This window comes from Heptranchias perlo, chromosome 12 (genome assembly GCF_035084215.1).
Source record: "Heptranchias perlo isolate sHepPer1 chromosome 12, sHepPer1.hap1, whole genome shotgun sequence".
In the NCBI taxonomy this organism is placed as follows: domain Eukaryota; kingdom Metazoa; phylum Chordata; class Chondrichthyes; order Hexanchiformes; family Hexanchidae; genus Heptranchias; species Heptranchias perlo.
Window position 1 is genome coordinate 56,078,082 of NC_090336.1, and position 25,374 is coordinate 56,103,455.

Genomic DNA, 25,374 nt, shown 5'->3' on the forward strand with positions numbered 1-25,374 from the left:
TAATGAGGGAAATAAACATGTTTAAATTAAAGACTTTTATTTAGAGCCTCCCTCTAAACATGAATAATGGTACAGTCCTTCCAGAACTTGCCACTATTTACATCATATAGCATTTTATTTTTCTGGTTGCTTTTGAGTCCTAAAATAAGTAGAAATAAAAGAATGCAGCTTTTGCAACCATTTAGAACACATTACAAAGTATAAGTATTTGTTACAACTTGTGCCCACGTGAGTCTTTCCCCACTCACTGGTGTCTCCACAACTGTGTCTATGTTTAGCTCTGTTACTGTTTTTATTGATTATAGATCAGACACACATCATTTTTGCTTTTAAAGTTGCCTGAGAAAAGAAATGAAGAATTTATGCTTCATCTTATCTATGATGTTTCACAGAAGAAAAACAAAACAAAAATCCAGTTACTTTCACTACTCCTAGAAATGGTTTTCCTGAGATTTTCATCCATAGTCATTTCTCATCAATGCACAGGAGCGGGGGGAGGCAGGGGCCTACAAACTGCAAGTTCCATCTGGCACGCTCTGCAAATGATCCTCCTTGCTGTCATCCAAATCAAATTCTGAAAGTTGCAAGCTGGGAGCTGTAATCTAACACTTGTTGGGGGTAATTTTGACTTTGGATGATCGTGTAAAACATGCGCTACCGGCTTGACCACCCGTTAAACATGGTTTCCATGGAAACAAAAATCGGGCGGGGTATATAACGGCCGGCTGAGCCAATATTGCATGTATTGCGCTATCGCCCAAAGTCCAAATTACCCCCATTGAGACTCTTCAGCTGGTAGTTGTATATTTGCATGAACTCATGGCTCAGGTGCCTCACATGGGCCTCCAACAATAAACAATGTTAGACATTCCTAACACAGAAAATGCTACTGCGTGGCTAAGTGTAATCATTTTCTTGTAATTTTTGATGTCTTAATTGTGTTGCAAAGCTGATTTCCTGCCATTTTTTTTTAACCTCAGTGAGATGTTTGCTGAAAGGGATTTTCAGAAAATATTTGAACTGATTTCTTTGTCTCCCCATCTCCTTTATTTACTGATAGCTTTTGACGACTGCTCATTATTGATTGTGGTTGTTTCCCTAAATCCTTAAGTAGCTTTTCGTTGGAAGTTTTTGCAGCTGCTTGGCCGACTTTCCATTGGTACGTGCCCTAATTGCTCAGTTGTGATCTGTTGCTGTTCCATGCATGGGAAGTTTTAGACAATCTTGTGTCAACATGACACAGAAATTTGCATATATACAAGTGCAATGTGCTAAGTGTGAAACTAAGAGCGATGCCGAATTGTGACAGACAAAACATGCACTAGGCACAAGGGCCTGGAGTGTCCGCTCGAGGTGCAACTGGGAAAATGGGCCCGAAATGCGCTGGATACTGCGCTGGTTATGCCGGGGTGAAGTTACACCCAAGTTTCCGCTCAAACTCATGTGCATAAGCCCGAACATCAAATCGCTCATTATTCAGCATAATCGAGCAACGTTATCGATTGTAATTGATTATTAACTGGGACGTGACCAATGGGGCCTCAAGATGACTGAATTTAAACTAATTTGAACTGAAAATGTATTCAAGTAATTGGTGTAGCTGAACAAATAGGCCAATCAGTGGTTTCAATTGACTGCTGGTCACAGGACTTGTGCACCAAAGGCAGAGCAACTGACTGAATTTGAAGTCATTTAAACTTCAGACGATTCCGTCCAGATTGCGCTGATAATCTCGGCAGAAAACATGCAGAAACTCCAGGCCTGGATTTATTTATAATTTGTCTGTCATTTCAGCTATCACATTTTGGCTCCCACCCGTAAGGAGCTCCCAGCGGGCAGAAAACATCCCCTTTACATCCCTGCTTAAACTTGGGGCCAGATGTCCTGCTCAATCCCAGCTCCAGCTTCCCTGTCACCTGTTCGAGAATTTCTACTGTTGTGTGTAAAATGCAGTCACTATAGGCGGCCGCCTTTTTTTTGCTGTATAAATTTTATAGAGTTTATATAGATACTCAGCTGGAGTATTGTGTACAATTCTGGGCACCACACTTCAGGAAGGTTGTCAAGGCCTTGGAGAGAGAGTACAGAGGAGGTTTACCAGGATGATACCAGGGATGAGAGACTTCAGTTATGTGGCGAGATTGGAGAAGCTGGGATTGTTCTCCTTACAGCAGAGAAGGTTAAGGGGAGATTTAATAGAGGCATTCAGAATTAGGAGGGGTTTTGATGGAGCAAATGGGGAGAAACTGTTTCCTTTGGCAAGTGGGGCGGTAACCAGATTTTATATATTTAAAATAATTGGCAAAAGAAGTAGAACGGAAATGAGGAGAATTTTTTTCACCACAGAGAGTTGTTAAGATCTGGAATGCACTACCCGAAAGAGTGATGGAAAGAGATTCCATAGGAACTTTCAAAAGGCAATTGGACATGTATTTGAAGAGGACTAATTTGCAGGATTATGGGGAAAAAGCTAGGGTGTGAGACTAAATTGGACAGCTCTTTCAAAGAGCCAGCACAGGCACGACGGGCCGAATGGCTTCCTTCTGCACTGTAAGATTCAATGATTCAATATACAGAAAAAAATCCTGCTGGATGTGTGATTTTAGAGAGCAGCTCAGTGACGTGTAGTAGAGAACCTGCTGCTTTTACAAGGCTGGCCTTTGTACATTTGACTTCCAGTCTGACTCGGGAGTCAGAAACAGCAAATTGAAAGTGGTTTCTAGGGAAAAAGAAGTCATAACATTTTTGATGAAACAAAGATGAAATAACATACTTGCAATGTATTACAAGCTCAAATTGACCTTTAACAAACTTCCAAACTCAGGCTACCTGTATTGAGCTTTTAAGCAACTAGGACCTTGAAGCTGTGCCATGGGAATGCAACTCAGCAATATTTCATGTGTTCGTCTGAAATGACTTATTCCGCGACTTTGGCTGTTTTAATGAGGTTATCAGATAAAGAACACTTGGTCCGTGTGATCTCCTGGACTGGTTTCGATTGCCTGAAGGGATTGGAGAGGAATTTTCCAGAGTTTTCATTTGCCTCTCCCAGGAGATTACATGGCTGCGTGAGGTGGGCAGAGAGAGGGAGGAAGTGTCCATGCTCCAGCTATCATGAGTGTGGGGCAAGCTTGATGGACCAGCTGGTCTTTTCCTGCCCGTCATTTTCTTATGTTTGTATTTTCACCTCTGGTAAAATTGTCGAGGCTCAAAATTCAGACAAACGTCCGTGTTAGTATTTCGCACCGAACTTTCAGACTACATCTTTTTACAGTGCGACCCTATCTTATTGAAAATTTCCAGAAACATTAAATAAACTGACCAGAAACAGGACAGTAATAAGCTCTTCACCTGAGATATTGGGGGTGATTTTCCTCTGGGCATCTTTCGCTCTGCCGCCGTAACTTCAGCGGAAGCTCGTCGGGATTCCGGCAAAGTTATAACGGCTGAGCGGGAGGAGCTCTAGGGAAATTCTTTAAACTGATATTAAAGTCTACCATTTGGTGGCTCATCTTATTGAGGGTGAAAATGATGTCATTGACTGTGGAAGAGAAATAACCATTATTCTTGTCAAGTCTGACAGGGCTTCTCTGACAATTGCTTGCATTGCACTATAAGTAATACTGTCTATTTTGTGAATAAGCACATGCAAATGAAACCTATCTGGTCACAGAAGCCATCATATGGAAATGTGAAGACAAAATCTTGACGAGAGATGTGGAAAACTGAAGGGATGAAATTGAAGTTGAATCCTGGCCTACCGGCAGACTCCCAAAGGGACTTTCTTCTGGAGTAACCTGTATAACAAAAAACTTTAGATACGCCAGGAAAGAGGGCGGGAGAGAAACCCAATTTGCTCCAGTTTCCAACGCAAAATGGCCGGTGTGATTCGAAGATGTTGGCCAGAGGTCTGAGCCAAATTTGGCAGCGGGCCTCATTGGAACCAAACTGGCAAGGCCTTAGGAATTCCAGCCTGGCTCTGACACCGAGCTGGCCTGCAGGTAGGTTCTGGGAGAGGGGTGCGGGAAGCAAAGCGGAGGGGGGTGGGGGTGAGCCTGGGCCAGCAGTGTCCCGCAGTATTATTGCAGAGACAGCACTCCAACATCCCCTAGCACCACAGAAATGAAACTACTGAAAAGTTTGCGTGCCGTTTTGTGGGCAGTCACTTTAAGGAACGCTGGTTAGGCCACTGAAGGCCCGGAACAACTGGGCGGAGCATGTGTGGCGCAAGCTCCACCCATTTGCTCACCAGTTTTACACTGAGGTCCTAAAATTTGCATAGTCAAGGTGCCTAATGCCTGTTTCAGGCAGGCGCCCGAACATTTGGAAGTCGCCGGCTACCTATTTGACAGTCGTCACACTTCTGGGAAACACAGGGACGTGAGAGATTCATCCCTCCAACAACAACAACTTGCATTTATATAGCGCCTTTAACAGAGTAAAACATCCCAAGGCACTTCACAGGAGCGTTATCAGACAAAATTTGGCACCGAGCCACGTATGGAGATATTAGGACAGTCAAACAGATAGGTTTTAAGGAGCGTCTTAAAGAAGGGGAGAGAGGTAGAGAGGCGGAGAGGTTTAGGGAGGGAATTCCAGAGCTTAGGGCCTAGGCAGCTGATGGCACGGCCACCAATGGTGGAGCGAAGAAAATCGGGGATGTGCAAGGGCCAAAATTAGAGGAGCGCAGAGATCGCGGAGGGTTGTAGGGCTGGAGGAGGTCACGGAGATAGGGAGGGGCGAGGCCATGGAGGGTTTTGAAAACAAGGATGAGAATTTTTAAAATCGAGACGTTCCCGGACCGGGAGCCAATGTAGGTCAGTGAGCACAGAGGTGATGGGTGAACCGAATTTAGTGCGAGTTAGATGAGCTCAGGAGTATGGAGGGTGAGAGATGAGAGGCCGGCTCAGAGAGTAACCTTAATTTTTTGTCCAAAAATTGTGCAAAATGAGGTTGAACTTTTCCTTCACCATTTATAGTTGTATTATTAATCTTCTTAACTTAAAATATGTACGTCAGGCACAGCTGGCAAAAAATTGTTTCCATTTCTTTATTGAGCAATGGGGAACATTTGAAAAAGTGAAACTGATAGAACAGCAAGGGGCCCTGATCAAAGGAAACACACCTTCAAAGGTTCTGTTTTAAGTAGAAATTCATTCAGTTTTCTCAATTGAGATAAGTGTGTACTGCTTGAAAATTTTTTTTCAAACCGCATAACAATAAAAACAAAAATAAAAAATGTACTTAATCACAAGAAAAAGTTTGATATTTAAAAGCTATGTTAATATAGATTCCGATATACGCTCCCCTTTCTTCCCCTCTAGCATCATGCAGAATTATTTTACGTAGCCCAGTTCGGGTACAGTTTTATTTGGATCAGACAGTTATTGGGTAACTTATGAGGGAAGGACTATTTGTAATCAAAGAAAAAAAAACTCATTGGAAAACTTTCAATCTGATTCTTAAATGGTCCATTAGGGAGTGATGCTATTTGTAATCAAGAAGCTTTATGGGGCACTCACACCACACGTTTAGCATTGGTGCAAAGCGGTTTCGACTTCAGAACAATGCCAAACCTGCACAGTGTAAATCTGGTGGAAAGCCCTGAACTGACTCCAAAGCAAGTGGATCGAGACAACCTCTTCCAAAAAGTCTCATTCGTATTTCTTCTCGGGCCAGGTTGGGCCCTTTGGAAGAATCATAGAATCTTACAGCAGAGAAGAACGTCATACAGCCCATCGTGCCTGTGCTGGCTCTTTGAAAGAGCTATCCAATTAATCCCACTTCCCTGCTCTTTCCCCATAGCCCTGCAAATTTTTCCTTTTCAAGTATATATCCAAATCCCCATTGAAAGCTACTGTTGAATTTGCTTCCACCACCCTTTCAGGCAGTACATTCCAGATCATTACACCTTCAAAGGTTAGGGTTAGTGTTTGTGATCCCCTGGTCTCTCTGTACCTACACCCCCTTTAAAATTATACCATTTAGTTTATATTGCCTTTCCTCATTCTTCATCCCAAAATGCATCACTTCACACTTCTCTGCGTTAAATTTCATCTGCCACGTGTCTGCCCATTTCACTAGTCTGTCTACATCCTCCTGAAGTCTGCTACTACCCTCCTATATTTCCAAGAACTGATGCTTAAAAAAAACATTCAATGCAGGTACAGCAAAGGATGAAAAACCGAAGAAGAAACAATCTTCATTATGCTTAACGAATGAAAAATGAGCACTCTATTTTTAAAATTAAAATTGAAATTGTGGCAATTACTTATTGCTTCTCAAGTAACCTTCACTATGTAGCAGACATGAAGAGAATTCTAAACAAGTCTATGTCTGGAGATTATTAAATGCATCGAGTACTTTCTCACCTTTCATCTCAAAGGCTAATCGTCTTTCCCTTCATCAATTGACCCAATACCCATAAAACAATGCTTAGTACATTTACACAAACAGGATTTATGACAAGGTTTCCTTCACCCTTTGTTTCAAAGCATTGGATAGGTGGTAATTTTGTCGTGATAAATGTGCTTTGATTTAAATCAGTATTTTGAACAAAATAGTTGAAAGGCTGCAACAGTGATTTTGTTTAAACGGACGTTACTTGTCATGCATTCCGGTTAGTAGGACAATGGAATGGATGTTGCTAGGTGACTGTTGCTCTGTGTTACTATTCTAACTGGAGTGGTAAATAAGCCCAGCTAACAAAAAAAGTCTTATTTTATACACCATTTTAGTTACCATTTAATAGTACTCTTATTATCTTGGTTTTAGGTATGGATGTTTAAAAATAAAAAATATATTTACAGATACACATTATCTTGTTATTCATGTACTTCATTCTAAAGCCACCTATTCTTTAGGTATAAGTGCTTCTATAATTACAATTCGCTATAGCACAGAGCAATTTAGAAAGGAAAGTTCAAATAATAATGAATTTATTGTAATATTCACCAAAATATTGCACCCCATGGCCTTGGGAATAGAATAATGTTAAATCCTTCCTCTTCTCTGCAAAAATGCTAAAATTAGCCTAATATAAGACAATTGGCTGCATTGCTGAGACATCTGTAATTAAGCCATTGATTCAACTCGAAGAACTCAATCAAAAGCAAACCAACTTCAGAAAGCTCTGAGAAAAAAAGCATCACAAAAAGTCCAATAATGGTTTAACTTTATGATTTCTGCACATTTTCAGATCAGGCGACCATAAAAACAGCTTATTTTGCTTTCTGAAAAAAATAACTTAAGATAACCTGAAAGGGAATTGCTAATATTAAATACCATAAACAACAACAAATTGCATTTATATAGGATCATCAATGTAGAAAAAAGTCCCATGGCGCTTCACATAGGCATAAACGGTCAAAAATGGACGTTCAGCCAAAGGTGGTGATATTAGGAGGAGTGACCAAAAACTTGGTCAAAAAGGTGGGTTCCAAGGAGGGTCTTAAAGGAGGAGAGGGAGGCGGAGAGGCGGCAAGTAGACAGGGAATTCCAGAACATGGGGAGCAGGCAGTCTGAAGGCATGGCCGCCAATGGTGGGGAGAAGGAAATGAGGGATGTACAAAAGGCCAGAGTCGGAGGAACACAGGCTTTGGGAGATTGGTGGGGGGAGAGGGGGTTGTAGGGCTGGAAAAGGTTACAGAGGTAGAGAGGGGCGGGGCCATGAAGGGATTTAAATACAAAGATGAGAATTTAAAATTAGAGGCAGCGGGGCAACCGAGAGCCAATGTAGATCAGCGAGCACAGGGAGTGATAGGTGATAAGCCGTACCTTTGTTCAGGTGTTTATAACTTGCACTTGGCTAGGGGTAGGGCATGGCTACTCCATGATCTTGTCTAAAGTCAATTGGAAGATATTAAATATGCATTGGAACAAAATACAGTGCAAGCCTCTGAATGGAGACCCTGCTATAATAAACAATGCCTTATTTTTATTCATGTATTCCTAACAGAAAAATGTGATTAACCATATAGTATTGGGTTAATCTACTGGTAACAAAAAGCGTCCTCGAAATGCTCAAGAACTAAATTCATCATCTTCTTTAATAGTAGAATGTCTACATTTAAGTGGCAGTAAAACTGGTTCATTAACTTCTTCAGGGCTATGCCTACTGGAGGACAATAGGATGTTATGCTAAAGTCTACACACTTGTGCTAGTTAGGACATTTGTTTAAGAAAAATCCAATCACTCATTAGGAAGGATCACAATACTAACCAAATGCAAATTAAACTCTCTCCATTGTTTCTATTTAATCTCTCATTGCAGAATGATCAGCAGTGTTGTTGGCAAGGAATTATGACTATAAATCCTAAATGAACTGGTTCCTGTCAAGCTGAATCTTTCCTATTAGGCAATAATACCGATTAGATTCATTCTTGCGCAAATGACCCTTTTTAACAATTAACCTGGACTGTATTGTAGTTTACCATTAATAAGTTTGTCAGTAATTACCCAGAGTTGTTAGAATGTGGAACTTGCTACCACATAAGAAGTAGAAGCAGGAGTAGGCCATATGGCCCCTCGAACCTGCTCCGCCATTCAGTAAGATCATGGCTGATCTTTGACCTCAACTCCACTTTCCCGCCCGATCCCCATATCCTTTGATTCCCTTAGAGTCCAAAAATCTATCGATCTCAGCCTTGAATATACTCAACAACTGAACATCCACAGCCCTCTGGGGTAGAGAATTCCAAAAATTCACAACCCTCTGAGTGAAGAAATTTCTCCTCATCTCAGTCCTAAACGGCTGACCCCTTATCCTGAGACTATGCCCCCGAGTTCTAGGCTCTCCAGCCAGGAAAACAACCCCTCAGCATCTACCCTGTCAAGCCCTCTCAGAACCTTATATGTTTCAATGAGATCACCTCTCATTCCTCTAAACTCCAGACAGTATAGGCCCATTCTACTCAATTTCTCCTCAAAGGACAACCCTCTCATCCCAGGAATCAATCTAGTGAACCTTCGTTGCACCGCCTCTAAGGCAAGTATATCCTTGGAATGGAATAGTTGAGATGAATAGAATCGGTGCATTTAAAGGGAAGCGAGATAAGTACATGAGGGAGAAAGGAATAGGAGGAGATGCTGATAGGGTTAGATGAAATAGAGTGGGAGGAGGTTCGTGTGGAGCATAAACACCGGCACAGACCAGTTGAGCCGAATGGCCCGTATCTGTGCTGTAAATCCTATGTAAAGTTATCAGTGCCTGCCCTCCAATAAAGCCCAAGTAGAAACCCAAGGGACATTTTCTTGGGTTCCAACTACTTTTTCAAACAATTTTAAAAACTTTATCTGTGTATATGCTGTAAATGCACCATGGAATCATCACTCGAAATGCATAGCTTCACTTAACAATTTCTAGCGCAGACATGGAACAGAATGTGTATTGCAGAAAGGTGATAGTTAATATTAAAGAGTACAATAAGCTGCCACATCATTCTACTGAATGGGGGCAATCTAAGACTTCCATTTGGAACGGGCGTGAGGTCGGCAGACCGTACCCGCTACCCGCCCATTGGGGCTGGAATGACATTAACATGTGGCCAGAGAGTTGCGGTCGCCAAGTGGGCAGCTTGCTGCAGCTTCCCAATTATGGGAGGGCAGGTCAGGTCTCAGAAGGGTGGGTGGGTGAGGGGATCGGGGAGGGGGGGGTCCCCAAATGGGCTGACAGTGAGCTGGATTATTTGAAGGGGGGGGGGTGCAGGAGTAGCACAGCTGTTTCTCCTGGGCCCACCAAAAAAAAGTTAAAAGTTTCCTGGGCCGTTCTGCGAGCAGCCTCCAGCGGTTCCTTGAGGGACAGCTGGTTAGGCCGCTCAACGCCTGGTACAAATGGGGGTGGGTGCTGGGACATGCGCGGTGTACACTTTGCCTATTTGCAGCTGGAAATTATAATTAGGGTCCTACAACCCGCACAGGACCCCAATTTGCATATTTAAGAAGCCCCCCAGCCATTTCATGTGAGAAACAGGTAGTTGAATACCACCCACAATGTGTCTTAAGACTGCATTAAGGTAGAGTCTTTATTTGGTAAGATGCATAGACTTCATATATATCACTTCTGAAGTACAGCCTTGGTTGGTCCATGAGTGAAAGCCTCTATTTTTTTTTCCAATTTGCGTACTTCTTATTTCCCTGAGCATCTAAACTTTATAAATAAATGAGTGTATGTGTAGGGATTTCTTCCTTTCAGAGTACTGAACAACTGAATCCTTGAATAATAAACTAAAATGTATGTACTTTATTGGCAAATCGACTCCCCCTCTCTTTAAAATCTTATTTTAGAACAACTTTACACCAACATACTGATCTCGCAGTCTGCTACTTCTTAAAGCTCTGCACACTGTCTTGCGTCTAGTATGTATGTGGTCCACCATGTAGATCGTATTTACCACTTCAGTCAACTGGCCTTATGGAAGAATTATATTCAAACATGACCCAGGGCAAAAAAAAAATTGTCACTTTTCCCCCCACTTCAAATGACCACATTTTAATCACAAATGGATTGCTCGGATAAAAAATATACACATAATTTTTTTTAATATCATGCGAACAAGCCAGCAAAAAGTTGAATGCTTCATAGAACGTTACAGTTTTGCTGGAGGCAGGTTTATATATTGCTTGTCACCATGTCAACAAATAATTCAACAGTGCAGAAATCCTAAAATAGTCTGCAGTGTAGCAACAGAAAAGAGGAAGAGCAGTGGGAAAGACAGAAGAAAAACTGTAACAAGTCCATTTACAAACATAATACATAATTTTGATATATATGGAGGAAAGACTGCGCATGTCCTTGTAATGCAATAACTGGCTAAACGCTATTGTATAAAGAAAACTCTACATAATATCAGAGAACGTTAAACGCATAATAGTTTTTTTTAATAATAACTGCTAACGTTGTACCATTGTTTAAAAAGGGATAGACCGAGTAATTACAGGCCAGTCAGCCGAATCATGGTGGTGGGCAAATTATTGGAAACAATTCTGAGGGGCAGTATTTATTGTCATTTAGAAAGGCACGGATTAATCAAGGACAGTCAGCATGGAGTTGTTAAGGGAAAGTCACGTCTGACTAACTCGATAGAATTTTTTGAGGAGGTAACAAGGAGGGTTGATGAGGGTAACGCGTTTGATGTAGTCTACATGAATTTTAGCAAGGCTTTTGACAAGGTCCCACGTGGCAGACTGGTCAGAAAAGTAAAAGCCCATGGGATCCAAGGGAAAGTGGCAAGTTGGATCCAAAATTGGCTCAGTGGCAGGAAGCAAAGGGTAATGGTCGACGGGTGTTTTTGTGACTGGAAGGCTGTTTCCAGTGGGGTTCCTCAGGGCTCAGTAGTAGGTCCCTTGCTTTTTGTGATATATATTAATGATTTAGACTTAAATGTAGGGGGCATGATTAAGAAGTTTACAGATGAAACAAAAATGAGTGGTGGATAGTGAGGGAGAAAGTTGTAGATTGCAGGAAGATATCAATGGACTGAGCAGATGGGCAGAAAAGTGGCAAATGGAATTCAATCCGGAGAAGTGTGAGGTAATGCATTTGGAGAGGTCAAACGAGGTAAGGGAATACATAGTAAATGGGAGGATACTGAGAAGTGTAGAGGCACAGAGGGACCTTGGAGTGCATATCCACAGATCCCTGAAGGTAGCAGGACAGGTAGATAAGGTGGTTAAGAAGGTATAGTGGATACCTTCCTTTATTAGCCGAGGCATAGAATATAAGAGCAGGGAGGTTATGCTGGAACTGCATAAAACACAGCTAGAGTACTGCGTACAGTTCTGGTTTCCACATTACAGGAAAGATGTGATTTCACAAGAGAGAGTACAGAGGAGATTTACGAGGATGTTGCCAGGACTGGAGAATTTTAGCTATGAGGAAAGATTGGATAGGCTGGGGTTGGTTTCTTTGGAACAGAGGACGGTGAGCGGAGAATTAAGTGAGGTGTATAAAATTACGAGGGGCCTAGATAGAGTGGATAAGGAGGACCTTTTTCCCTTAGCAGAGAGGTCAATAACCAGGGGGCATAAAGTAATTGGTAGAAGGTTCAGAGGGGAGTTGAGGAGATATTTTTTCACCCAGAGGGTTGTGGGGGTCTGGAACTCACTTCCTGAGAGGGTGGTAGAGGCAGAAACCCTCGTCGCATTTAAAAAGTACTTGGATATGCACTTTAAGTGCTGTAGCCTACAAAGCTATGGACCAAGAGCTGGAAAGTTGGATTAGGTTGGATAGCTCTTTTCCAGCCGGCACAGACATGATACTCAATTGGAGGAGGGCCAATTTCAATGGAATGAGAACAGATCTGGCCTGGGTAAATTGGAATCAAAGATTGGCAGGCAAAACTGTAATTGAACAGTGGGTGGCCTTTAAAGAAGAGATGGTTCGGGTACAGTCTAGGCACATTCCCACGAGGTAGAAAGGTAGGGCAACTAAAGCCAGAGCTCCCTGGATGACAAAAGCGATAGTGAGTAAGATGAAATGGAAAAAAGGGGCGTATGACAGATGTCAGGTTGATAACACAAGTGAGAACCAGGCAGAATATAGAAAGTTCAGAGGGGAAGTGAAAAAGGAAATAAGAGGGGCAAAGAGAGATTATGAGAATAGACTGGCGGCCAACATAAAAGGGAATCCAAAAGTCTTCTACAGGCATGTAAACAGTAAACAGGTAGTAAGAGGAGGGGTGGGGCTGATTAGGGACCATAAAGGAGATCTACTTATGAAGGCAAAGGGAATGGCTGAGGTACTAAATGCATCTGTCTTTACCAAGGAAGAAGATGCTGCCAGAGTCTCAGTAAAGGAAGATATAGTTGAGATACTGGATGGGCTAAAAATTGATAAAGAGGTACTAGAAAGGCTAGCTGTACTTAAAGTAGATAAGTCACCCGGTCCGGATGGGATGCATGCTAGTTTGCTGAGGGAAGTAAGGGTGGAAATTGCGGAGGTACTGGCCATAATCTTCCAAACATCCGTAAATACGGGGTAGTGCCAGAGGACTGGAGAATTGCAAATGTTACACCCTTGTTCAAAAAAGGGTGTAAGGATAAACCCAGCAACTACAGGCCAGTCAGTTTAACCTCAGTGGTGGGGAAACTTTTAGAAATGGTAATCCAGGACAGAATTAACAGTCACTTGGATTGATTAGGGAAAGCCAGCACGGATTTGTTAAAGGCAAATCGTATTTAACTAACTTGATAGAGTTTTTTGATGAGTTAACAGAGAGGGTAGATGAGGGCAATGTAGTTCATGTGGTGTATATGGACCTTCAAAAGGCATTTGATAAAGTGCCGCATGGTAGGCTTATCATCAAGATTGCGGCCCATGGAATAAAGGGGGCAGTAACAACATGGATACAGAATTGGCTAAGGGATAGGAAACAGAGTAGTGGTGAATGGTTGTTTTTCAGACTGGAGGGAGGTGTACAGTGGTGTTCCCCACTGTGTTTCTTGATGTATATTAATGACTTGGACTTGGGTGTACAGAGCACAATTTCAAAATTTGCAGATGACACAAAACTTGGAAGGGTGGTGAACAGTGAGGAGGATAGTGTTAGACTTCAAGAGGATATAGACAGGCTGGTGGCATGGGTGGACACGTGGCAGATGAATTTTAATGCAGAAAAATGCAAAGTGATACATTTCAGTAAGAAGAACGAGGAGAGGCAATATAAACTAGAGGGCACAACTCTAAAAGGGGTACAGGAACAGAAAGATCTGGGGGTACATGTGCACAAATCATTTAAGGTGGCAGGGCAGGTTGAGAAATTGGTTAAAAAAGTAAACGGGATCCTGGGCTTTACAAATAGAGGCATAGAGTACAAAAGTATGGAAGTCATGATGAACCTTTATAAAACACTGGTTCAGCCTCAACTGGAGTATTGAGTCCAGTTCTGGGCACCACACTTTAGGAAAGATGTGAAGGCCTTAGAGAGCGTGCAGAAGAGATTTACTAGAATGATTCCAGGGATGTGGGACTTTAGTTATGTGGATAGACTGGAGAAGCTGGGGTGGTTCTCCTTGGAACAGAGACAGTTGCGAGGTGATTTGATTGAGGTATTCAAAATCATGAAGGGTCTTGACAGAGTAGATAGAGAGAAACTGTTCCCATTGGCGGAAGGATCAAGAACCAGAGGGCATAGATTTAAGGTGATTGGCAAAAGAACCAAAGGTGACATGAGGAAAAACTTTTTTACACAGCGAGTGGTTAGGATCTGGAATGCACTGCCTGAGGGGGTGGTGGAGGCAGATTCAACCGTGGCCTTTAAAATGGAATTGGACGAGTACTTGAAAGGAAAAAATTTGCAGGGCTACGGGGATAGGGCGGGGAGTGGGACTAGCTGGATTGCTCTTGCATAGAGCCGGTGTGGACTCGATGGGTCGAATGGCCTCCTTCCATGCTGCAACCTTTCTATGATGAGCCAAAGGCCTCCTTTTGTGCCGTAAATTTCTATGATTCCATAAAACAGAATGTACTCCCTTCCATCTCATGCGACAACCAAAATCTCACTGCTCACCAGTTGTCTCACTGCTCACTGGCAAAGTCACATCTCGTGTCAAAGTCATGTGTGATGTCATGATGAATGCTGAACCAGACATGATGGGGGTGAATAAAAAGCATGACGTTTGGCTTCAAGAAATAAAATAACTAAACAGTGCATCAGCCACAAGGTGCTGGTTTTAGGCAACTTACCAATCCAGCTGCAAACATAAATCAGTTATACCAATAATCAAGTTCACATTACTCTATAAGTGGAAACACTTTTGAAGATAATTGATTTGTGTTATAGTACCCCCAACAAAAGACATGATAATGCAAAGTCAAAACAAGCCTTGTACTTGACAAGTAAGCACACTGAATTCAATCGGCCACAAATGCTGTACATTAACAATTAAAAGGCTTTAAACTGACTGAGGTTTTCCAACATCAAAACAAGTTGTCAGTTGTTCTATCCGATGTACTGAGAACAGAGCTGATCTCAACACAGCACAATCAGTAAAGCAAAATACAAATTCAGGAAATAATTGGTTGCATCAACTCTGCATCTTCTACAAAATAGTTAAACATATCATAGAATCATAGAAGTTAAAACATGGAAACAGGCCCTTCGGCCCAACATGTCCATGTCGCCCAGTTTATACCACTAAGCTAGTCCCAATTGCCTGCACTTGGCCCATATCCCTCCATACCCATCTTACCCATGTAACTGTCCAAATGCTTTTTAAAAGACAAAATTGGACCCGCCTCTACTACTGCCTCTGGCAGCTCGTTCCAGACACTCACCACCCTTTGAGTGAAAAAATTGCCCCTCTGGACCCTTTTGTATCTCTCCCCTCTCACCTTAAATCTATGCCCCCTCGTTATAGACTCCCCTACCTTTGGGAAAAGATTTTGACTATCTACCTTATCTATGCCCCTCATTATTTTATAGACTTCTATAAGATCAACCCTTAACCTCCTACTCTCCAGGGAAAAAAGTCCCAGTCTATCTAACCTCTCCCTATAATTCAAACCATCAAGTCCCGGTAGCATCCGAGTAAATCTTTTCTGCACTCTTTCTAGTTTAATAATATCCTTTCTATAATAGGGTGACCAGAACGGTACACAGTATTCCAAGTGTGGCCTTACTAATGTCTTGTACAACTTCAACAAGACATCCCAACTCCTGCATTCAATGTTCTGACCAATGAAACCAAGCATGCCGAATGCCTTCTTCACCACCCTATCCACCTGTCACTCCACTTTCAAGGAGCTATGAACCTGTACTCCTAGATCTCTTTGTTCTATAACTCTCCCCAACGCCCTACCATTAACGGAGTAGGTCCTGGCCCGATTCGATCTACCAAAATGCATCACCTCACATTTATCTAAATTAAACTCCATCTGCCATTCATCGGCCCACTGGCCCAATTTATCAAGATCCCGTTGCAATCCTAGATAACCTTCTTCACTGTCCACAATGCCACCAATCTTGGTGTCATCTGCAAACTTACTAACCATGCCTCCTAAATTCTCATCAAAATCATTAATATAAATAACAAATAACAGCGGACCCAGCACCGATCCCTGAAGCACACCGCTGGTCACAGGCCTCCAGTTTGAAAAACAACCCTCTACAACCACCCTCTGTCTTCTGTCGTCAATTCAGTTTTGTATCCAATTGGCTACCTCACCTTGGATCCCGTGAGATTTAACCTTATGTAACAACCTACCATGCGGTACCTTGTCAAAGGCTTTGCTGAAGTCCATGTAGACCACATCTACTGCACAGCCCTCATCTATCTTCTTGGTTACCCCTTTAAAAAACTCAATCAAATTTGTGAGACATGATTTTCCTCTCACAAAACCATGCTGACTGTTCCTAATCAGTCCCTGCCTCTCCAAATGCCTGTAGATCCTGTCCCTCAGAATACCCTCTAACAACTTACCCACTACAGATGTCTGTAGTTCCCAGGCTTTTCCCTGCCGCCCTTCTTAAACAAAGGCACAACATTTGCTACCCTCCAATCTTCAGGCACCTCACCTGTAGCTGTCGATGATTCAAATATCTCTGCTAGGGGACCCGCAATTTCCTCCCTAACCTCCCATAACGTCCTGGGATACATTTCATCAGGTCCCGGAGATTTATCTACCTTGATGCGCGTTAAGACTTCCAGCACCTCCCTCTCTGTAATATGTACACTCCTCAAGACATCACTATTTATTTCCCCAAGTTCCCTAACATCCATGCCTTTCTCAACCGTAAATACCGATGTGAAATATTCATTTAGGATCTCACCCATCTCTTGTGGTTCCGCACATAGATGACCTTGTTGATCCTTAAGAGGCCCTACTCTCTCCCTAGTTACTCTTTTGCCCTTTATGTATTCGTAGAAGCTCTTTGGATTCTCCTTTGCCTTATCTGCCAAAGCAATCTCATATCCCCTTTTTGCCCTCCTGATTTCTCTCTTAACTCTACTCCGGCAATCTCTATACTCTTCAAGGGATCCACTTGATCCCAGCTGCCTATGCATGTCATATGCCTCCTTCTTCTTTTTGACTAGGGCCTCAATCTCCCGAGTCATCCAAGGTTCCCTACTTCTACCAGCCTTGCCCTTCACTTTATAAGGAATGTGCTTACCCTGAACCCTGGTTAACACACTTTTGAAAGCCTCCCACTTACCAGACGTCCCTTTGCCTGCCAACAGACTCTCCCAATCAACTTCTGAAAGTTCCTGTCTAATACCATCAAAATTGGCCTTTCCTCAATTTAGAATTTTAACTTTTGGGCCAGACCTATCCTTCTCCATAGCTATCTTAAAACTAATGGAATTATGATCACTGGTCCCAAAGTGATCCCTCACTAACACTTCTGTCACCTGCCCTTCCTTATTTCCCAAGAGGAGGTCAAGTTTTGCCCCCTCTCTAGTCGGGCCATCCACATACTGAATAAGAAATTCCTCCTGAATACACTCAACAAATTTCTCTCCATCCAAGCCCCTAATGCTATGGCTGTCCCAGTCAATGTTGGGAAAGTTAAAGTCCCCTACTATTACCACCCTATTTTTCCTGCAGCTGTCTGTAATCTCCTTACATATTTGCTCCTCAATTTCCTTTTGACTATTTGGGGGTCTGTAGTACAATCCTATCAAAGTGATCTCTCCCTTCTTATTTAGGTATGAAGCTTTCATGATTTTTTTGCTTACTTTTAACACTTTCCTTTCTAAGCCACGTGCCTCCTTACTACACTTCTCGAATGAGCAAATGGATGATGAACTTCTCTGTGACTCTCAATGCCTTGCAAAAAGTGCCAAATGTTTGGTGTTTATTCACTCAAAACATATCCCCATCAGACATTCTACATTCTGAAATCAGTAATCTTTGCCTCAGGCATTTATAGTGGACAGCAATTGTACCTTACAATTAAAGGAATACTCAAGGTCAATATCCTTTGATGACCTTATCCTAGATCAACCATTTTCCTCAAATTCCAACCTGCTAAGGAGGCTGCAGTCTAAATTCTCTTGGTTTGTTTCCTCCATTGCCCGTACTGTGCCTTCCTAGGAATGCAGGACATGGCAACTTTAAAAAACATTTTTTAACATTCATTTCTTTTAATGAATTCTCAAACTGAATTAAGAAATTTACTTCAAATTTAAGGCAATGAAAAGTTACTTTTCTGTATTATTTCGTAGGCATGTTGATTTAGAAAGGCTCAGCATGATGCTTCCTGCTCAAAGTGGGAAAAATCTACAAGAATATGGCAGCTCTGATCAGGAACAGCCATAGATTAGAGTTGTTTTGACGATTACACGCCACAAAGTATTAAATATTGTCTATTAAATATAAAACCCAATTTCTTCACTGATGTCCTTCAGGGAAGGGGCCTGCCATCCCTACCCAGTCTGGCCTACACGTGACTCCAGTGCCATACTATCTCATTGACTCTTAGTGCCCTCTGAAGTGGGCTAGCAAGCTGCTCAGTTGTGAAACAAACACTTCGAGAAGGTCGCCCACCACCTCAGGGTAACTAGTGATGGGCAATCAATGTAGCTGTGCCAGCATCACCCACATCCCAAGACATATAGACAAGGCCATCATTTCAGCAATTCTGGGATAAACTCAATATGTAGCCCTATCCTTAATTGGTCCTTTAAAAACACACACACACTATGTGCAATGAATCCACACAGAGAAACTGCATTCTTAATCTAAACAAATGACAACTTTTTGTGTGTCGCTTGACATCACTGCTGCATACGAAACTTCAAACCAAGATGTCCAATCAATTTAACGCAGGAAGAGCACATTTATAAGAGACTGAGCTTCAGATTTTGCCTCAGGGCGATAGAAACAAGTCAATATTTACTGAACAATAAAATCGGGTCATTCCAACAATTCTATTAAATCCCTCACGAGGAGACAAAGTTGGCCAGGGGCAAACTGAAGATTCCCATCGCACAGAAACAACTTTCATTCCAAAGGAAAGAGGCAATGCAGTGGCAACACGTTACAGGAAATAGGTTAGCTAATCATTGGCCTACCTCTATTAAGAAATCACCCGTTCTCAATCCAGCTTGCCATGCTACTCCACCTTCATCTACTGACTCTAAGTACTGAAGTGCAGGAAAGGCTGGAGTTGGTGTAAATTCCTCAATTGGCGTATCAGCTATAGCAAACAGGCAAATACGATGACAGAATCAGCAAGGGTTGTATTCCATATCAGAGAGAGATTTAAAAAGAAACAAATCAGCTAATGATCTTAAGTTTACATTTTCCAGTAAATCTTCCTAAAAAAAAACATTTTATTTGGTCAATATGACGGATTACTGGAAGAGAAAGTACAGCAAATGTATTTAAATCCGAGTGCCTCTGACAGCAGCCACTGGCTCCACAAGGATTTGCACAGCAGCACTGTGTGTACAGCATCACTGCTCCCAATTCTCACAACAGTTTGAATCTGCATAAGAAGGGATTTCATCGCTCACCTTTTGCCCCACGGAGCACAAATCCAAAGCCTTCATTGTCTTTCTTCTGCAGGACCACTGTTTTCTCCTCAATGATGCAGTCGCTGTGAAAAGAATCCAGAAGATAGCGCCCATTATTAGAACCCATCACAGCTGCTGCTTTCGGGAGCCTGTTCATCATGCCACAGGAAATTAATCAAATTGGGAAGGTACATTTAATCACAAAAAAAGCTCAGCGCAATGAAGAACAAAATGAAACAGGGGCTGGAGCTGAAATAATAACATTAACGTGATGCAACTTAAAGGGAAAGGTGTGCGTGGTTACTGTGAATGAATGACTGAATGAATGAGTGAGTGATCACATGTCATCCGCGACTAGCTGCGACTCTGAGGAATGGAAGCTGCGTGTGAGATTTGAATGGCATTATCATCGATATCCTCCCACTGTGCATGTACCAGATGCATCTTCTAGTGAAGCCAAAGGGAAACCAACCCGGGGGAAAGTGAGGGAGCATTTCTCCCCTGCTGTCTTAAGCTACCTAAACCGCGAAGGATGGCCAGGTCTGTGGTTTTGCATCGAACTGCTTTTATCCTATTGAGTGTTGCATGCTGCAAGAATCCCACATGATCATTTGACAGCCCACACTGCTAATAGCGTATAGCTGCCTTGCCGTCATCAAGCAGATTTCCAAAAGTGTGATCTTTACATAATTGAATTAGCACAAGGAAATGTTCATTAGGGGGAACTGTACATAAATCATAACAAATGCAGACTGCCACAAAAAAAACCATCCAAGTAATGAGACTCATTCTATCTGCAAAATGATGAGATTAGGATTAAGGTGAGTTTACATCAGATGTGCACCCATGTAAGTAAACACTTTTAACTGAGTCTGTACATTCTTGCAGACATTAACCCTTCAAAGGACCTTTAAAGAACTCAAGGGAGCTGCACATTTCCTTCTGTAGAACATCTACAAAATATTTCTGTAAATGTCTGACACAAAGCAGGAGGAAAAATAGAGTTAAATAGTAAGTGTTTATTAATCTAGCATGTTCAGAAAAAGTCTACCGGTTAAGTTAATTTTATGTTTTAATGCAGTAAGACTATTGCAGTCCTTGCAAGGTTAACCAAACTGTTACAAGCAAACAGAAAGCGACAAGTTTCAAAGGTCTCTTTGGCCCAGATTTTGCTGAAAAAATAATGGCGTCTGAACGACGCACCCCGTTATTAATGCGCAAATCGGCCAGCATCTTGTGGCGAGGAAGAGAAACCTGTGCATTGTGAATCACCACAAGTTGCTGGATGATTTACGCTGCTCCGCCGTTAGGTTCACAAAAACGGCATCTCGTCCTTAACCTCCCCATGATTTTTATGAAGTTGCTCCATTTGCACATTAATTGCTCATTAAACGTACCACAAAAAGTTAAGTCTAGTAATTAAGAGTGTAAGTAACCCTTTTAACGATGTGATAATTGTCAATGATTGCCAATCAACCCCTCACCCAGAAAGTGAACAATTACAAGTGTGGAGTCTCATTCCTACAGGTTGTGAATTGTGTTGGAGATTTTAAAAATGTCAAATTTAACATTTTTATTTTGCTTACTTGTCCTTTCTGTCTCTTTTTTCTCTCTCAATCCAATTTTTCTTTCCCTCTCTTTATTTCTCTTTCTATACCTGGTTTGACTCTAATTCACCCTCCTCCTCAGTCCTTCCTCTGTTTATTTCTCAATCCTTTAATCTCTTTGGTGAAGGAGATACACTGTTTGTCCCGTTGTTCACCAAGGTCCCAGATGCCCCGTTTCCCTCACCGTGCCGTTATCAGCTTGCACTTCCAAAAAGTTTATGGGCAAAAAATTTACAGCCTAAACGTGCACAAACAAGTGTAACTAACAGGACATGCTGTGAGATGCCCTGCTCCAGCAAAATGTGGGCCGATATCTTCTCCTGCCAGTGGCACCTGGTGCTAACTTGCATTAATTTCAACTAAGTACAAAATGCATTGCACAGCATAAGGTTATATGCTAATCAAATTCCTCAGAGTACATGTGGACAGAGTATCTGAGCAATGACATCTTCTTGATAAAAATAAACATTTTCTTAAAGGACTGTGCATTGGAAAAATTCTGTTTTAAATACTGACCAAAGTGTTTTCTCATTTTCCACTGCAGTGCAACTTTGGCTCAGTTAGAAGCACTTTCTGAGTCAGAGGGCTCTGGGGTCAAGTCCCACTCCAGAGACTTGAGCACATAATCTAGGCTGACACTTCAATGTAGTACCGACGGCGTGCTGCACTGTCAGAAGTGCTGGCTTTTAGATCAGACATTGAAACCGAGGTTCTTTCTGCCTGTTTAGGTGGATGCAAAAGGTCCCCTGACAATATTTGAAGAGCAGGGAGCTCTTCCAGTGTCCTGGTCAACATTTCTCCCTCAACTAACACTACCAATAACTGTTTGACTGGCCGTTGATCTCACTGCTGTTTTTTGGTCTTTGCTGTCCGCAAATTGGCTGTCATGTTTGCCTGAAAAAGAGCAGTGACTACACTTGAAAAGTAATTTGTTGGCTGAGAAGCACATTGGGGCATGAAAGGCATTATATAAATGTGCTTTAAAAATGGCCCTTGCTGATCCTGACACAGCAGTACTTGTCCATTGTACATTATGCAGTAGTACACTGCTTACGTCTGAAATTCTTCATATCAACCAGTGCTGAAGGAAAGGAGATCTTGTGCATTTCATGCTGGGAGCAGAGCAAAGAGTCAATTACAACAACAACTTGCATTTATACAGCACTTTTAATGTAGTAAAACATCCCAACGTGCTTCACAGGAGCAAACAAAATTTGACACTGAACCACATAAAGAGATATTAGGACAGGTGACCAAAAGCTTGGTCAAAGATGTAACTTTTAAGGAGCATCTTAAAGGAGGAGAGCGAGGTGGAGAGGTAGAGAGGCAGAGAGGTGTAGGGGAATAGCATTGTTTTTTTTGGACTCCAAGGGAATCAAGGGAAATGGGGATTGGGCGGGAAAGTGGAGTTGAGGTCGAAGAACTCAATTGAATGGCGGAGCAGGCTCGAGGGGCCGTATGGCCTACTCCTGCTCGTATTTCTTATGTTTCTGTGTGACTCTCCTACTGTCCAGTTATAGAGCAATGTGGCACTACATGTTCGCCAAGAGAAAAATATATGAAAAGTTACCCCTTCGATCTGAGACGAACAATTCTGTCACAGGATACATATTTTCAACAATCAACGGCTGGAATAGCCAATGTGATGACACCATACACCCAAAGCCTTTTCCCTTATTTTATCTTATCTTAATACTGTTGGTAGAAAGGAGATGTATTGGGGAGAATATATACAAGAACTTTCCCCTCAAATTCTCATCTAGGCTGTCTAGTCTGGAGACATCCTAACACCCATCGTCTGAAAAAGAACAGAAAGCGTAATGCTCTTAACTGCTGCCGAGACACTGATGGCAGGCTGTGGAATTCAAATATTTGGGAGTAGCCATTTCTGTGGGTAATATTTTATGAAAGCATTTGGTTTTTCAGTCAGACTCGATGGGGGAGAAATTAGAACCCGTTACGCTTGTTTTTGGGAGCGAAACATTGGACCATTAACAGAATTGGCTCAAAAACAGACAAACATTCCAAAACATAAAACAACTGAAAGAAAGGTGGTGAAGCTGGATACCCAATACACTTATGTAACACGTGGCGAGTTTATTTTGGGGGAAGATTGGTACTTTAGTGAATATTTTGTCAAGAAAGAAGGAAGAGCTTGCATTTACACAGCATTTTTCACATCCTCAGCACTTCACAGCCAATCAATTATTTGTTGAAGTGTAATCGCAGTTAGTATGTAGGCAAACGTAACAGCCAATTTGCACCCAGGAACGTTGCACAAATATCAAATGAGATAAGGGACTAGTTAATCTATTTTTAGTGGTGTTGATTGAGGGACAAGTATTATCCAGGGTAATGGGAGAACTCCCTGCTCTTCTTTGAACAGTGCCATGGATCGTTTACGTCCAGCTGAACAGGTAGATGGGACTTCGGTTTTAACATCTCTTCTGAAAGATCACAGCAAAGGAAGAGGCTGGGAAAGAAAGACTTGCATTTATATAGCACCTTTCACAACCTCAGGACATCCCAAAGCGCTTTACAGCCAATGAAGTACTTTTGAAGTGCAGTCACCGTTGTAATGTAGAAAAAGCAGCAGCCAATTTGTGCAGAGCAAGGTCCCACAAACAGCAATGTGATAATGACCAGATAATCTGTTTAGTGATGTTGGTTGCGGGTACTAAGGAACACAGTTTCTGTGAATATAGAGGCAGGGGTTCAAATAAGTGCCTTTAGTTTCTCGTGAGCAACACAAAAGACCACAGTTTTCCTCTCTGTGCTATGCCCAAGTGTACTTTATACCCAAGCAGTACAGGCAAAAGTCTAACCTTTTCAAGACATTACCGATAAGCAACTGTGCTGATTGAGGTCAGAAAGATATGATTTGGTTTTCAAGTACCCTAGCAAATCTTCTTGAAATTGAAATCTTGCCTTCCATAGGTACTTCTATCCCATTTTGTACTGGTAATGATCGTTTTCTACATTACAACAGTGACTACACTTCAAAAATACTTCATCGGCTGTAAAGCGCTTTGGGACATCCCGAGATCATGAAAGGTGCTATATAAATGCAAGTCTTTCCTTCTTCCTTCTTGCGTCTTTAATTTGTTCTGTTAGCTAGATTCCAGCACCATTATTCCGAGGCAATTACCTGTGTTCTTGTGAAAATGATCAGCCGTCATTTTCCATTTCAGCATCATGCTGCATCGTACAGAACATCAATTAATGGGAACATATGTTTAAAGAGAACATTTGTTCAGACGCCTTCATTTCCCATACTTCACCTAGGGAAAAGCGACTGATTTACGGGAATGGTATAAATGTTGTTTCTGCTTTTTAGGAATGGCCCTCAAATACTGCTGTAGAGTTGCAATGAATGGAGCAGCAGACATAAATAGATCAATAGGCAGACTTGAATTGTGTGCAACTAACCAAATACTATGAGTTGGTCTATTTGATGCATGTTAAAATATCGATAAGACAGCATGGCGCTTTGAGCATAATACTTCATAACTTCCAGCAGATTCCAAACAGCACAGCTATTCCTAAGGGGTTCAAATATTTTTAATACTCCTTTATTGCCTTTTGTGAACCAATTATCAGAGATGACCAGATTATTTCAGATTTATGATACTTATGACACATGTTACAGGGATCTAGACATATACTTTGCATAATATTTGCTTATAATCCAAACTAAGTATTTGTTTTAAGAAAATATTTGATACAGTGCTGCATGTGAGGCTTTTCTCACAGAATAAGCTTCATAGAATTAGTGACAAATTAGCTAGATGGATTGAAAATTGAGTTGGTGACAATAAAAAACAGCCAGTAAAAGATGTGCTGCCTTCTCCATTCTAGTCTATTCTAGATTCCATCCTATTCCTCAATGATATGGATCAGAGGACTGGGTGATGCAGTGGACTTTCACCTCTGGAACCTGGGTTCAAGTCCATCTCAGGCCCCATCTCACCTCTGTCTGTTGGCTGTAAACACCCTGGGAGTAATTTTAACTTTAGGCGATGGTGCAGAAAGGGGCATATCGAAATGGCTGCCCATTGTACACCACGTCTGATTATCCTTTCTAGTGAAATCAATAGAAGGTAAAATTGGCCAAGTGTATAATGGGTGGCCAATTTTATATATCCCATTTTACACCGTCGCTCAAAATCACCCCCCCCCCCCCCCCCACTGCCGTCTCCCCTCTGCCGATGTGAAATGAGTTTGGCAGGCTCAACTCAACTCTCAATGGGCTTGGGCCCACTGCACAAAACTGCCCCTAAGTTTGCATCAGATTGGCATTCTTACTCA

The 25,374-nt window shown here is 42.0% G+C and overlaps 1 protein-coding gene across 1 annotated transcript in view; it reads right to left on the reverse strand.

The window, feature by feature from the left end:
* Nucleotides 1–25,374, reverse strand: part of shank2b (SH3 and multiple ankyrin repeat domains 2b) — a 680,429-nt gene that overhangs the window by 226,976 nt on the left and 428,079 nt on the right. Inside the window, exons 15-16 of the mRNA XM_067994155.1 lie at nucleotides 19,460–19,542; nucleotides 19,016–19,140 (exon numbers count right to left, since the gene is read on the reverse strand). Coding sequence (XP_067850256.1) covers nucleotides 19,016–19,140; nucleotides 19,460–19,542 — 208 coding nt within the window. The remainder of the gene's footprint in view (nucleotides 1–19,015; nucleotides 19,141–19,459; nucleotides 19,543–25,374) is intronic.